The sequence below is a fragment of the Rutilus rutilus genome (genome assembly GCF_951802725.1).
Source record: "Rutilus rutilus genome assembly, chromosome: 7".
In the NCBI taxonomy this organism is placed as follows: domain Eukaryota; kingdom Metazoa; phylum Chordata; class Actinopteri; order Cypriniformes; family Leuciscidae; genus Rutilus; species Rutilus rutilus.
The window spans coordinates 41,603,726-41,616,034 of NC_140221.1; the positions used below are offsets into that span (position 1 = coordinate 41,603,726).

The 12,309-nt window shown below is 36.6% G+C and overlaps 1 protein-coding gene across 6 annotated transcripts in view; it reads left to right on the top strand.

The window, feature by feature from the left end:
- The window catches only part of ksr2 (kinase suppressor of ras 2), a 110,753-nt gene that overhangs the window by 65,462 nt on the left and 32,982 nt on the right, over positions 1-12,309 (top strand). For 2 of the 6 annotated variants that reach the window (XM_084413830.1, XM_084413829.1), the window contains exons 7-15: positions 1,660-1,729; positions 3,850-3,933; positions 5,395-5,480; positions 5,970-5,987; positions 6,529-6,561; positions 6,839-6,948; positions 8,757-8,925; positions 9,986-10,027; positions 11,339-11,405. In XM_084413830.1, coding sequence (XP_084269956.1) covers positions 1,660-1,729; positions 3,850-3,933; positions 5,395-5,480; positions 5,970-5,987; positions 6,529-6,561; positions 6,839-6,948; positions 8,757-8,925; positions 9,986-10,027; positions 11,339-11,405 — 679 coding nt within the window. Of the gene's footprint in view, positions 1-1,659; positions 1,730-3,849; positions 3,934-5,394; positions 5,481-5,969; positions 5,988-6,528; positions 6,562-6,787; positions 6,949-8,756; positions 8,926-9,985; positions 10,028-11,338; positions 11,406-12,309 lie in introns of all 6 variants that reach the window. The other 4 variants (XM_084413831.1, XM_084413832.1, XM_084413833.1 and 1 more) reach the window with 4 other exon arrangements.

The following is a 12,309-nucleotide window of genomic DNA, read 5'->3' on the forward strand; positions in this document are numbered from 1 at the left end:
AGAGCTTGTAGAATGCGATATTTTATAATGGATTTTAATACTTAAAGATTGAAAGTTTGGGACTGGGGCAAGAGTAAAACAAGAAAAAGTAAAAGGTAAAAAGTTTATTGTTAGCTTCATATAACAAAAAGTTGAAATTAGTTTTGATAAAAATCAACCCATGGGGCATTAAAGTGCCCTTAGTTGGAGAAACACTCGTATACAGTAGTTATACTGTTTTCCCTCTCTAGATCAGTTGTGTTTCAACAGAGGCCCAGCACTCCAGAACAGAGATCATATCAAAGCTCTGATCTAATTTGGAACACTGTGTACATCCTTGATCCTCCTGTAAGACGCAGCCAAGCAGAATGCAGAGGTCACAATAGAGATACACTCGCATCCGTATTTGATATAAGCCTCATGGAATGCACATTGACAGAGGCAGTCATCAGGAATCTCAAGTGAATATATAAGTGGATGCAATCAAATGCAGAAATCTGGTTATGAACGCAAGACTCCTCATATTTTTTCAGACAGTATTTTATGCTTTTAGGATAAGGCAGAGCAGATTATCCTGTTTGTGTGTGTGTGTGCGTACTTTTCCTCGTATCTCCCTGTTAATCATAAACAAATGGAGTATAATTGAGCGTAGACAATCTGATGAATGGTCTTTTGAACTAGCAGTGCTGTGGGAAGCAAATGCAATTATTGTTTCACAAGTCTCCATTTAGGTTTTTATCAGATCTCTTCCATTTGAGCGATGACAGAAGACATCAAATTTCAAATCTTCAAATTCTATCAGATTTATCTTTTGTTTTAGCATTTAGGATTTATATGTTAAATAACGATCCCAGGTTTTTTGAACTTCCGTGAAAAATTTGGTTTGGTTTTGCCTCTGCGCTTGCTAACAATTCATAATGAAGTCACTATAATGTTCAAAAGTTTAGGTCAGTAAGTCTCTTAAGCATATTAGAATGATTTTGGAAATATCATGTGACACTGAAGACTGGAGCAGTGATGCTGAAAATTCAGCTTTGCATCACCGAAATAAATTATATTTTAAAGTATATTCAAATAGAAATCCATTATTTTAAATTGCAATAATATTTCACAATATTATATTTTTTTTCTGTATTTTTGATCAAATAAATGCAGGCTTTTGATGAGCTTAAGAGACTTCTTTCAAAAACATTAAAAATAGTAATGTTTCCAAACTTTTGACTGGTACTGTGTATACACATATATTATACATTACTTGTACAATCTCTGATATGTGTAAACATCTAACCACAAATCAATTTAATTCCACATTAATGCGTCAAAATTCTTGTTAATCATAAATAACCTTTTTTAATCCAAGTAATAGGTCATGATTGATAATAAATGTATTCATTATTGAACATTTGTGTCTATTATCATATTGTTTTTGCTACGATTTTGTTAGTTTTGAAAACCTCTTAACCATGGTAAAAGTCACTGTATGGCTTCTTGTAACTTATTGCTTTGTTTTACAACAATTTTGTCGCTCATCCAGTCAGGTTTGGGAACTGGAATTATAAAACCTCTTTTATGTGCTTTATGAAAGAGATTTTTAGGTTTATAACTGTCTTGATTTTTTTAATACCCTGTAATCTGTATTTACAAGTTTTAATTCTATTTTCTTGTGTTTATCTAATCTAGATACTCTCTCTGTTCCCCGCTGGTCCCCTCAGATACCTCGTAGAGACCTTGGCAACTCTATAAAACACAGGTGAGTTTTGTGCATGCATGAGTGTGTGGTAGTAGTTACAATATGTCAAGCCAATTAACTCATGTGGTTGTGCAGCTCCAGTCATGCCTGCTCACATCTGACGACTCGATTTCCCCAAGTACCACTGATCCCAAGTCAAACAAAGAGCCTGCGTTTGTGCTTATACAACAAAACACTGAAGATTTTGTGATGCAAGTTATAGGGCCCTATTTTAACGATCTAAGCGCATGGTCTAAATCGCACGGCGCAAGTGCACTTAGGGCATGTTCGAATCTACTTTTGCTAGTTTAACAACGAGAAAAATGGTCTAAAAGGGTTGTCCCTGTTCTCTTAATGAGTAATGGGTGTGTTTTGGCCGTAATGTGTAATAAACCAATCAGAGTCTCATCTCCCATTCCCTTTAAAAGCCAGTTGCGCTCACGCCATGGTGGATTTGCTATTTACATGGTGGAATTTGCACACCTCGTTTTCAGACCAGGCAGCCCATGGGCGCAAATGCATTTGCTATTTAAACAACGTCCCTCAGGACGTGAAAATGATAACTGCGTCGGGCTGAAACTAGCAAAAAACACTTGCCGCATTGCGCCAGCTGTATGATAGGGCCATATCAAAAGACATGCAAAGTTCACCAATGCTAAAAAATGCCTTGTTTTTCACGTCTCCTTTTCCTCATACTTTAGATTAAGGCTGCATTCCAAATGGGATAAATCCGCCATCAAAGGGCACTTTGGAGTGAGAACAATCATGGCCGCCATATTGAAGTCATGTGTGCTCAAAACTGGTCCCTTCAGAGGCCCTGTTCCAAATGGCACACTTCATATACCCAGACAAATGTGACACCCTATGGTCTCATGGACTTCACGATCAACCATTGCAAGTCCACAAGACTTCCACAAGAGTGTCCCATTTGTCATTTTAGTATTCAGAAGGTGTTCGCAAGTGTCCCCTTTGCAGCCGATATGCGCCTTCGATGCGAACTTTTGTCGAGCCCTCACATAAGTGAGCTCCACAGGAGACTTCTACCCAACAGTCAAAGCGCTGTCACGTCACGGAAGTGCAAACTCGTAGAAAGACCTCAAGTGTTGGGTATGCCATTTGGGACAGGGCCAAAATCAAAGGGTATAACTGATGGACTCTCCACTCCCATGATTCTTTGCCCAGGCAAGCAGTATACATATTTGTGCGACGGTGCCTCCTTAGTTGGCTTGGCAAGATGACACATACGTTTTTTGGTCCACTACACCCTTCACCCCTTCGAAGGCCTCACTCTGGGGTAAACCCTTCGAAGGGATTAGGGTATAGGGATGAGCCCTTCAGAATGGAATGCAGGTGTGGAAATGAATGTCAACATAGATGGACAACTGCCACAGTTTCAAAACGCAAGCAAGATAAACAGATCCAAAAAATTGAAACGCTCATGTCAACTTTAAACTGAGATGGCCACGGTGATGTGAGCTGCGTACTAAAGCCAGCCTCCTCTTTTATGAGACAGCACGGCTTCAATCTAATGAAGACACTTTGACACTGTCAGAACCCATTAGTCATATTCTATTAACTGTCAGCTTCTGTTCATATCAGAGAAATAGATTGGCAAATGCACAGTGACCCTTCAGAGGAACTCCATTGCAGGAGATTTGAATGGCCCTTTCATTGTGGAGAACAGCAAATGTGGCTACATGTAAACAAAAAGAAAAAATAGAGCGCTTGCTATACAATTCTGCTGAACAATCGCCAATGCATCCATATGGCCTTTGTCCTCACGTATATTTGTCAAGTGCGGATGCTCAGTTGAGCGCAAAGGAGATATTGAGAGATACTCGGTTACTATTAAATTACCCTGAACTGAGAATTACTGCCGAAGTGTCTATCTTTGGGCATATGCTGCACATATCTGTCTCTCGATGAAAAGGTTACTTGGCAAACGTGATCGCTGCAGTGACACATTCGCTCTTTCATCTGAAGAGTTTAGGAGTGGTTGTCAAAAGGTCAGAACCATCTGTCAATAGTTTGACAGCGAAGCAAAACAAACCCATGTGGTCTCATGCATTTTAAAAATGGATGAAATTAGATTCTAAAAAAGGGTCATTAATGAATTGCGTCACTCGTTTGTGCTTCTGCAGGTTTTCCACGAAGTATTGGATGTCGCAGACGTGTATCGTGTGCGGGAAAGGAATGCTATTCGGCTTGAAATGCAAAAACTGCAAGTAAGTGCTTAAATGCCACAAAAAAATGAATAAATCATGCTTTTGTTAATCATAAGCATGACATAAAAATTGGAAATTATGAGATACTAAGTCATAATTATGTGATAAAAAGGAGACATTTAACAAAACGATAAGATACTAAGTCATAATTATGTGATAAAAAGTAGAAAGTTTGACATAAAAGGTCAACATTTAGATAAAATTAAAATTTAAAGAAATTTAAATGATGAGATAAGTTATTATGAACAAAAAGTTATGGCTTTTTATTTCATAATTGATTTATCAATCAATTTAAATTATTTTTTAATTTACTTTTATCTCATAATACCAATTTTTTATGTCATAATTTCAACATTTAATGACTTTTCATGTCATTTTTTTCTTATGTGGTAGAAATGGGTTTTCATATGTTTATGTATATGATGATTTGACAGAGCACAGCGCACCGTTTTATTATTTGTTTGTTAATTGTTCCAAAGGTGTCTGAAAATAATTCTAGACATTTATTAGCCTGTTCTAGAAAATATATAATTTAACAACCATTTCATGTTTCCTAACCCCTTAGTGGCACCAAACAGCTTATAGCATAAATGGCTCAGCATATTATAAACCTGTGTTAGGAAACGATCATTAGCTAATTAGTATTAGATATGGCTTGGGCCTCCCCTTCAATGTAAGTATGTGAAATTTTTCACCTGTTTTATTATCAGCTGAAATTTCACAAAGTGGAAATCCTCTGAATGATAAAATGGGCCAATAAAAATCCCATTGACTGATATTGAAACCATATCTGTCGATCAGAACTCGGACCAGTAAGCAACCACCCAGATACAAAAAAAACAAAAAAAACATTAGCAAAGTGCTAAAATTCAAGCAATGGTTGTGATGAGTTTTGCATGGGCAGACACTACTTACGTTTTCTTGAAGATCAAAAGATAATAAAAAAATCAAGTCATTTTTGCAATTCTGTCCGGTGCCGCTTCCGATGCAAAAATTACATGCTGAATCTCTGCACATCATGTGTAGGCCATAACTGTCAAATGTTAAATATATACTCCACTATTTATTATCATTTCTTAAACCATCTCTTATGAATATACAAATCTCTGAAAAGGAAAATTCCTACCATTTCAGCTTTGTAAAGATGTGATTTGATGTTCTGGTTTTCATCAAAGCCTCTTTAGAATTCTGGGCGAGACACTTTGTGCCTGCAGTAGTGTCAGTATAACATTCAAATTGAGCATAATTATCATTATCATTAAAAGATTATTTGAATAAATTACTTTCCTAATAGTTTCCACTCTACCACCCTTGACTATGGCATCTTGTTACTAAGATACTTGCTGGCTTTTGACACCCTCCAAATGATGGCTGCATATTAAGTGTTTGTTTTGAATATTCATTGATTTGCTTGTACAAGAGCAAACTAATAAACATTTCTGTCATGCTTTCTTTTGTCAGATTGAAGTGCCACAACAAATGCACCAAAGAAGCACCGCCCTGTCATTTACTCATATACCACAGAGGAGGTAGGGAATCATTCAGAGGTATTTAAACTTTTATGTTTTCTTCTTCTTCTTTTTTGTTAACTCCATGAATGAATGCTAAAATCCATTGTATCACACAAGGCAGGCCATTAATTATGGTTCAAATATGATTTCAGAAACTGCAATGTTCCTATACACAGCATGTTTTCAACCTCATAATTCCTTTATATTCAATTGAACATATTTAATTACAGGCTTTATCTGCATATAAAGAAAAACATTGCATTTTGAAAATTGGTTCCCAAACAAGAGAATGTATTTAAAGGGAATAATTCTGGGAACAATGAAGAATGTTTTTTTTTAAAAGACTGTCATAGTTAGTGGCTTCACATCTGCTTTGCATTAATGTACTAATTTGTCTTGTTCTCTGTGAAGCATTATGTTTAACCTTCAGTCTGCAACCTTCTTACCATTTTTCTCTTTCTTTTTTTTTCTCCAACTGTGTGCTGTTTTCACCACCTCATCTTTCCCTCATTTGTGATGTTGCAGATCAAGGAACATCTCAAGGTGAGGGAGCAGGTTTGTGCCCCTTAAGCACATTATTTCCTTTTTCATACCTACAGGTTTGTTTTGGCAATGTTTCAAGCGTCATATGAATATATATACTACAGATCAAAAGTTTGTCGTCTGTAAGATTTTTTTATGTTTTTGAAAGAGGTCTCTTCTGCTCATCAAGGCTGCATTTATCTGATCAAAAATACAGTAATAATGTAAAAGATTATTACAATTTTCTATTATAACCCTATATTCCTGTGATGTCAAAGCTGAATTTTCAGCATCATTACTCTTCAGTGTCACATGATCCTTCAGAAATCATTCTAATATGATGATTTAATGCTCAAGATTTTTTTTTTTTTTTTACTATTATCAATGTTAAAAACAGTATATTTTTGTGGAAACCTTGATAAATTTGTTCAGGATTCTTCCTGATCAAAAGAACAGAATTTATTTGATATAGAAATCTTTTGTAACATTATAAATGCCTTTACTGTCATTTTTGATCAATTTGATGTGTTCTCGCTAAAGAAAAGTACTTATTTCTTTAAAGAAAAAAATCCTACTGACCCCATTCTTTCGAGAGGTATTGTATATCAATATATTACAGTATATGAAAATATGAATATATATAGCATAGCAAATATGTTTACCCAATTTTAAAATACTTTCTACTTTTCTCTGCTATATTCCCTGGTCGTTGCTGTGATATTTCTGATATATACTGTACATAATACATGGTTTAGTGGCTCTTCCATTAAAATGTGACAAGACTTTTCAGAGTTTTTCTGTTACCGTGACAACTGCCTCTTGTTACCGTGGATACTATGCTGTTTCTCTCTCGCTCTCTCTCTCTCTCTTAGCTCGTCAGCTCGTCAGGACCGAGTCGGTACCATGTGACATAAACAACCCCCTCAGGTACTCAGACCTCCACATTAGCCAGACCCTCCCCAAGACCAACAAAATCAACAAGGTAAGAATAGTTACGTAGCATTACATCTAAGCAAACACATCTCAACCCTACATCCCTCCACGGTCAACAACATTACAAAACTATCTCGGGCAGATTGGCACTACATGTCCTTCCTGTAATTTTCAACACGTTTGCTTTTGCTTTTTATTGAAATAAGTTGCATCAAAAGCAATTTTTGCAGACCAAAACCAAACAACCTTCCAGTAGTTTTCCACACAACTGGTTTTCTTATACTGTATGTGTATTGGAAAACAAAGCACGACTAGATGAGCGTGACATTTTTAAGACAAGTCTATCTTTAAAAACGTGTCTTGAGAACCCCTCGTTCAATTCCATTTTATTGCGCTTTATTTAGCTGCTTTTAAATGCAGGAACACGTCCTCTGACTGTGCTCTCCTGTGTGAAGGGAACTGACTTCATATCCAATAAAAATCACTTCAGAAAAAGCTGGGAAAAAATAACTGCGAAAGAATATGCTGCTACAGGATGTGTACCTAATATATCTGTCAAAGGAATAACTGTGACAAAGTATAGTTCACTGCAAATTTAAAAAATGTTTAATAATATGAAACGTGTAACTTTCTGTTATGAACTGTATGAAAGTCTTAAAGTCAGCATGAAACGGAAGTTGCAGGAGTTTATCCAACTTTAACAGCTTCTCGAACAAGAAAAAATGTAGGGCGGGACTTGATTATTTCCATCAGGAATTGATTGGATGGTTGTGGTTTGCTATTGGTCGATATCTTGTGAGTGACAGGTTGTCCCACCCTCAGGCCAGTAAAAAAACACGTTATCAGAGATTAGAAGAGATTTTGCTGCAAGAAGGAAGGAAAGTTATTTTGATTAAAGATGGCACATGAATTAAAAAAATAATAATGTTGTGCATGGGTTAATCATTTATAATATATACAGCAATATTCCAAAAAATAAGAATGGTCAATTTGGACAATTCATGGCGACTTTAAGAAGTATTTTTTGTATCCACCTTATTTTTAAGGTAAGAACCAGCACTGCCATTTGTAACTTGAATGTTTGAGGATTCTGGTGTCATTCGTTTCCATTTTACCTGTACAAAAACAGCCTTTATTGTCATAATCATAAACAAACTGGTTTGTTGCCAAATAGTTTTACCGTTTACTGTACTTTGTTATTCTTCTATTTATCTACCTGTAGCGGCTAATAAATTGGAAATCTTGCATAATGGTATCGGTTTTAAAAAGTTGCACTTTGCAACTCTTTTTCAAAAGTTATAAAAATGCATAAAATTGCAAATGTTATATTCAAAACGCATAAAATGTTTTTAGTTGAAAATGGTGTTGTGTAAACGGCCCCTTAGTCATGAAGGAATTGAGCTGCTGCGTCTGTGCACCTGAAGAACTTTCCACTCCCATCAGCGCTTTTGTGGGATTGTGGTATCATGCTAATTTGCCCTGTTTAGTAAATCTGCCCTTTAATCACCAGAAATAGTATCTAAAAAGCCTGGCATAATGACTGGCATAGCATAGAATTGGCTAGTGTTTTTTTGTTGTCTTATCAAATATACAGTACATGCCACTCAATCTTGCTGGCTATTGATGTGTTCCTTTTTCCAACACAATGTTGGACAGTTTTTCTAATGTAGCACGACTCTCCAGTTTTCAGCCCACAGGAGATCAGGTCTACAGCCGCCACACCACTGGTTTTTGATGAATATTTTACTGACCGTGAGAATGAAGCCAGGTTTACTGATGTCTGACCGTGCCAGTAATGAGCAGAGAGTAGGGAGTGTTCTTTGTGTGTTACGAAAGGTCTGTCTCTCTCTGTTTCAGGACCACATCCCTGTGCCATATCAGCCCGACTCCAGCAGCAACCCCTCCTCCACCACCTCCTCCACCCCTTCATCTCCTGCTCCCCCTCTGCCGCCCAGCGCGACACCCCCGTCTCCTCTGCACCCGTCCCCGCAGAGCGCCAGACAGCAGAAACAGTCCAACCTTACAGGTACCAACCCAAAACACAAGAGCATTTGCGTTTCATTTTAATTGTGGTCTGGAGCCCTGTGCGCATGATTTGAAAATGAACCAAAGAATAGAAAATCAGAAAATTGTAAATTGCTCATTTGATTAGTGATATAAAAATTGTGCAGAAATATAAATGTTTGTTAATTGTTAACATTTCTTAGTTATACATTTGTCAAAAATCATAAAACCCCCCAAAAATTCCTGATTTAAATTAGACAGCACGTTTACATGCACACCAGTATGCTAATAACTTCCAAAAATCAGCTTATTGAAATAACCCGTTGTCCCGGTTTATATGCAAACCAATAACCCGGCAATGCAAGTAAACTGCGTTTACAAGACTTTATTATTAAATCAGGTTATTCCCTGGTAGTGACGTCAAACCACACCTAACCACTCGCACATCTGACTCTGAGTATTTCATATGTTATGTCAGTTGTGATGTTAAATAAAGCATTGAAAACCCAAGAGTATTCCAAAATGTCAGTGGGAAACTCATATTCTCCTCTCATGCAGTTACGGATGCAGCATTTTTATAATTTCTTGGGTCAAGAAAGATGACATATATTTTGATATATTTCCTCCTCTCCTACCGTGAAACGCTCGCTCTGTCTGGGTGCTCTTAAATCCACAGAAAAAAGTAGGGCGGAACTTGATTTCGTCTTTCGGGAATTGATTGGATCGTAGGAAGTTGGGCGTTGCTATCTACATGGAAGCAGATCTGAATGCCATTTTGGAGTCAGTTGGGGAGGATACACTTTTGACCTTATTCCGATAAAAGAAAACGGGTTAACGCATTTACATGACCATGTGCATTGATGGCTTTTTAAGCATGAACGGGTTAAGAATGTGCATGTAAACGTGCTGATGGAATCCCAGATTTTTTATGTGGTCTCAGACTTTTGGACATTTCTGTTTCTATATTCTCTTTGTGATAAACTGTGGTGAATTTTGCAGAGCAATAACACACGCCAATAATCACCTGGGGGTTTGTTGAATTTTATTGAATTCTGTCTGCTTCTCTCCTGTGCTCCTCTCAGCATCTCATTTCTACAAATACAAGCAGCAGTTCATCTTCCCTGGTAAGTGTGTCATAATTGCTCATTACCCCTACCCATAATGCAGCGCGACACACCGAGGCAAACTTTTTTTGATGTCATTTTTATACCATCTTTTCTTTGAGACGCAACAAACCCTCTCCCTCTGTCTCTCTTTCCTCTTTCCTCTTCTTGTCGTATCTTAACCAGCAATGCTGTATTCTATAATGATGGTTCTGTTAAAGGCGAGGTCGGCTGATAAGTGCCTGTATTCTGTGGGAGGCACTCAGCTCGCTGCATGTTTTTGATGAGCGCGTGGAGGGAGGAAAGCCATGGTGTTGTTGATAGCCTGATAGTTTAGATAGTGGCTACTGATGGCAATTTAACTGGTTTAATCCAATGAAGAGAACACCTATGTGAGGTGCTGAGATCACATTGTACCTTTAAGAAGGAAACATTCCGGCCAGTTTTATCCATTAGACAAAAAGGAATTTTTTTTAAAGGAAAGTGTTTGTTAAATGAGAATCAACTAGGGATTCACCTTTCCTGACAATAAAGCATAATATATTTGTCTGACAGTATAACATGTTGCTTACTTGCCAAATAAATAAATCAATGGACATTCAGTTGGCTTGAGTTGAGATTTTATTGGCAACATTTCTTCTAACCCTAATTGATGGAGTGTGTAGCTTTTCATTTCTCAAACAACTATGTACTGTAGGAAGACACATCATGGCCATATTCCAGGATGACAATGTCAAGATTCATCAGGCTCAAATTGTGAAAGAATGGTTGGGAGGGAGCATGAAGAATGGTTGAGTCCAGATCTTACATTCATTGAAAGTCTTTAGGATGTGCTGGAGGAGAGTTCTTGACTCTTGCATTGTCAATAGAAGATCTTGAACTAAAATTGATGCACCTCTTGATGGAAATAACATCACAACATTTATTTCCATCGAGAGGTGCATCAATTTTTGGTCATGATCTTGCATTGATAATGCAGTTCTCCTCCTGCTCATCCCAAAGACTTTCAATTCTCAACATTAGAAATGTCTTTAATGACACTTTTGATCAGTTTAATGCATCGTTGCTGAATAAATGTATTATAAATCTAACTACCCCCAAGCATTTGACCGGTTGTAATTCTTCAGATGTTTGTGTGGAAAACACATTGAATCAGCTTTTGACTGTTGCAGTGTAAGTCAGAGAGTTAAATGTTGTTCTCAGCGGTACTCCTGCATGTTTCCATCAATTTATTTCCCCATTAGTCTATAAAAATACACTCTTTTACAAATGTCATGTTCTCTCTCATCTCTGCCTTGTTGTGACTTATCTTTTAACTCTTTCTCTTTGTAGACGTGGCCCCTGAGGTTCCCACCAGGGCCCCTCAAGTCATTCTACACCCTGTTCTGTCTGAGACTGGGTAAGTGTGTGTTCATATGTGTGTGTGAGTTTGTTGATTTGACATTTTAGGATGCATTTAAACATGATGAAAATCAGTCTGCCTATGTAGAGCGTTCCAAACAGAGGTTGTAAACAGCAAGAGTAAAGTTGTTTCCTAAAATGACACACTATACACTATGCACATAATATACTGTTCACTATGTACTCTACCATGAAGTGCATGGATTTTATAAGGTTATTTTGTCATCCAACATCTGAGTGTGATAGCCCCGCCCCTTCTGCTACGTAATTAAAGCCGCGACAGTTGAGTGCATAAAGTGCCCAACATTCCATGCTTTATTTTTTCTGTTAATTAAGTACAACATCTGGGTATTTATAGTGCACTTTTTGGGGGAATTTTACAGTGTAAATTAGTGCAAATGCATGTAAATCAAATATGTTGATTACTTATCTCTGTAACACTTTAGTTATTAATAGTTTTTGCATTAACTAACTACATTTGTTACAGTATTTATTCATCTTTGTTAACGTTAGTTGAAAAATACAAGTTTTCATTGTTAGTTCATGTTAGCTGAGGTCCATTAAATAATATTAACAGATACAACTTTTAATTTGAATAATGTATTTAATATTTAATGTATTTATTTTGAAATAATGTATTAGTTAATGTTGAACATTAACATGAACTAAGATTAATAAATATATTTTTCATTGTTAGTTCATGTTAACTTATGTAGTTAACTAATGTTAATAAATGGAACCTTATTGTAAAGTGTTACCATTATCTTTTGTTAAGGCTGTTGTGGAAATTTAGGTTAAAAAAAGGCTCTAATTACCTCTGGTTTTATTTAACCTAACAGTGTTCTCTGAAGGTCACATGTTAATCAGCTTCTGTTCAATCTGAATGCAAAATTATTAGTAGC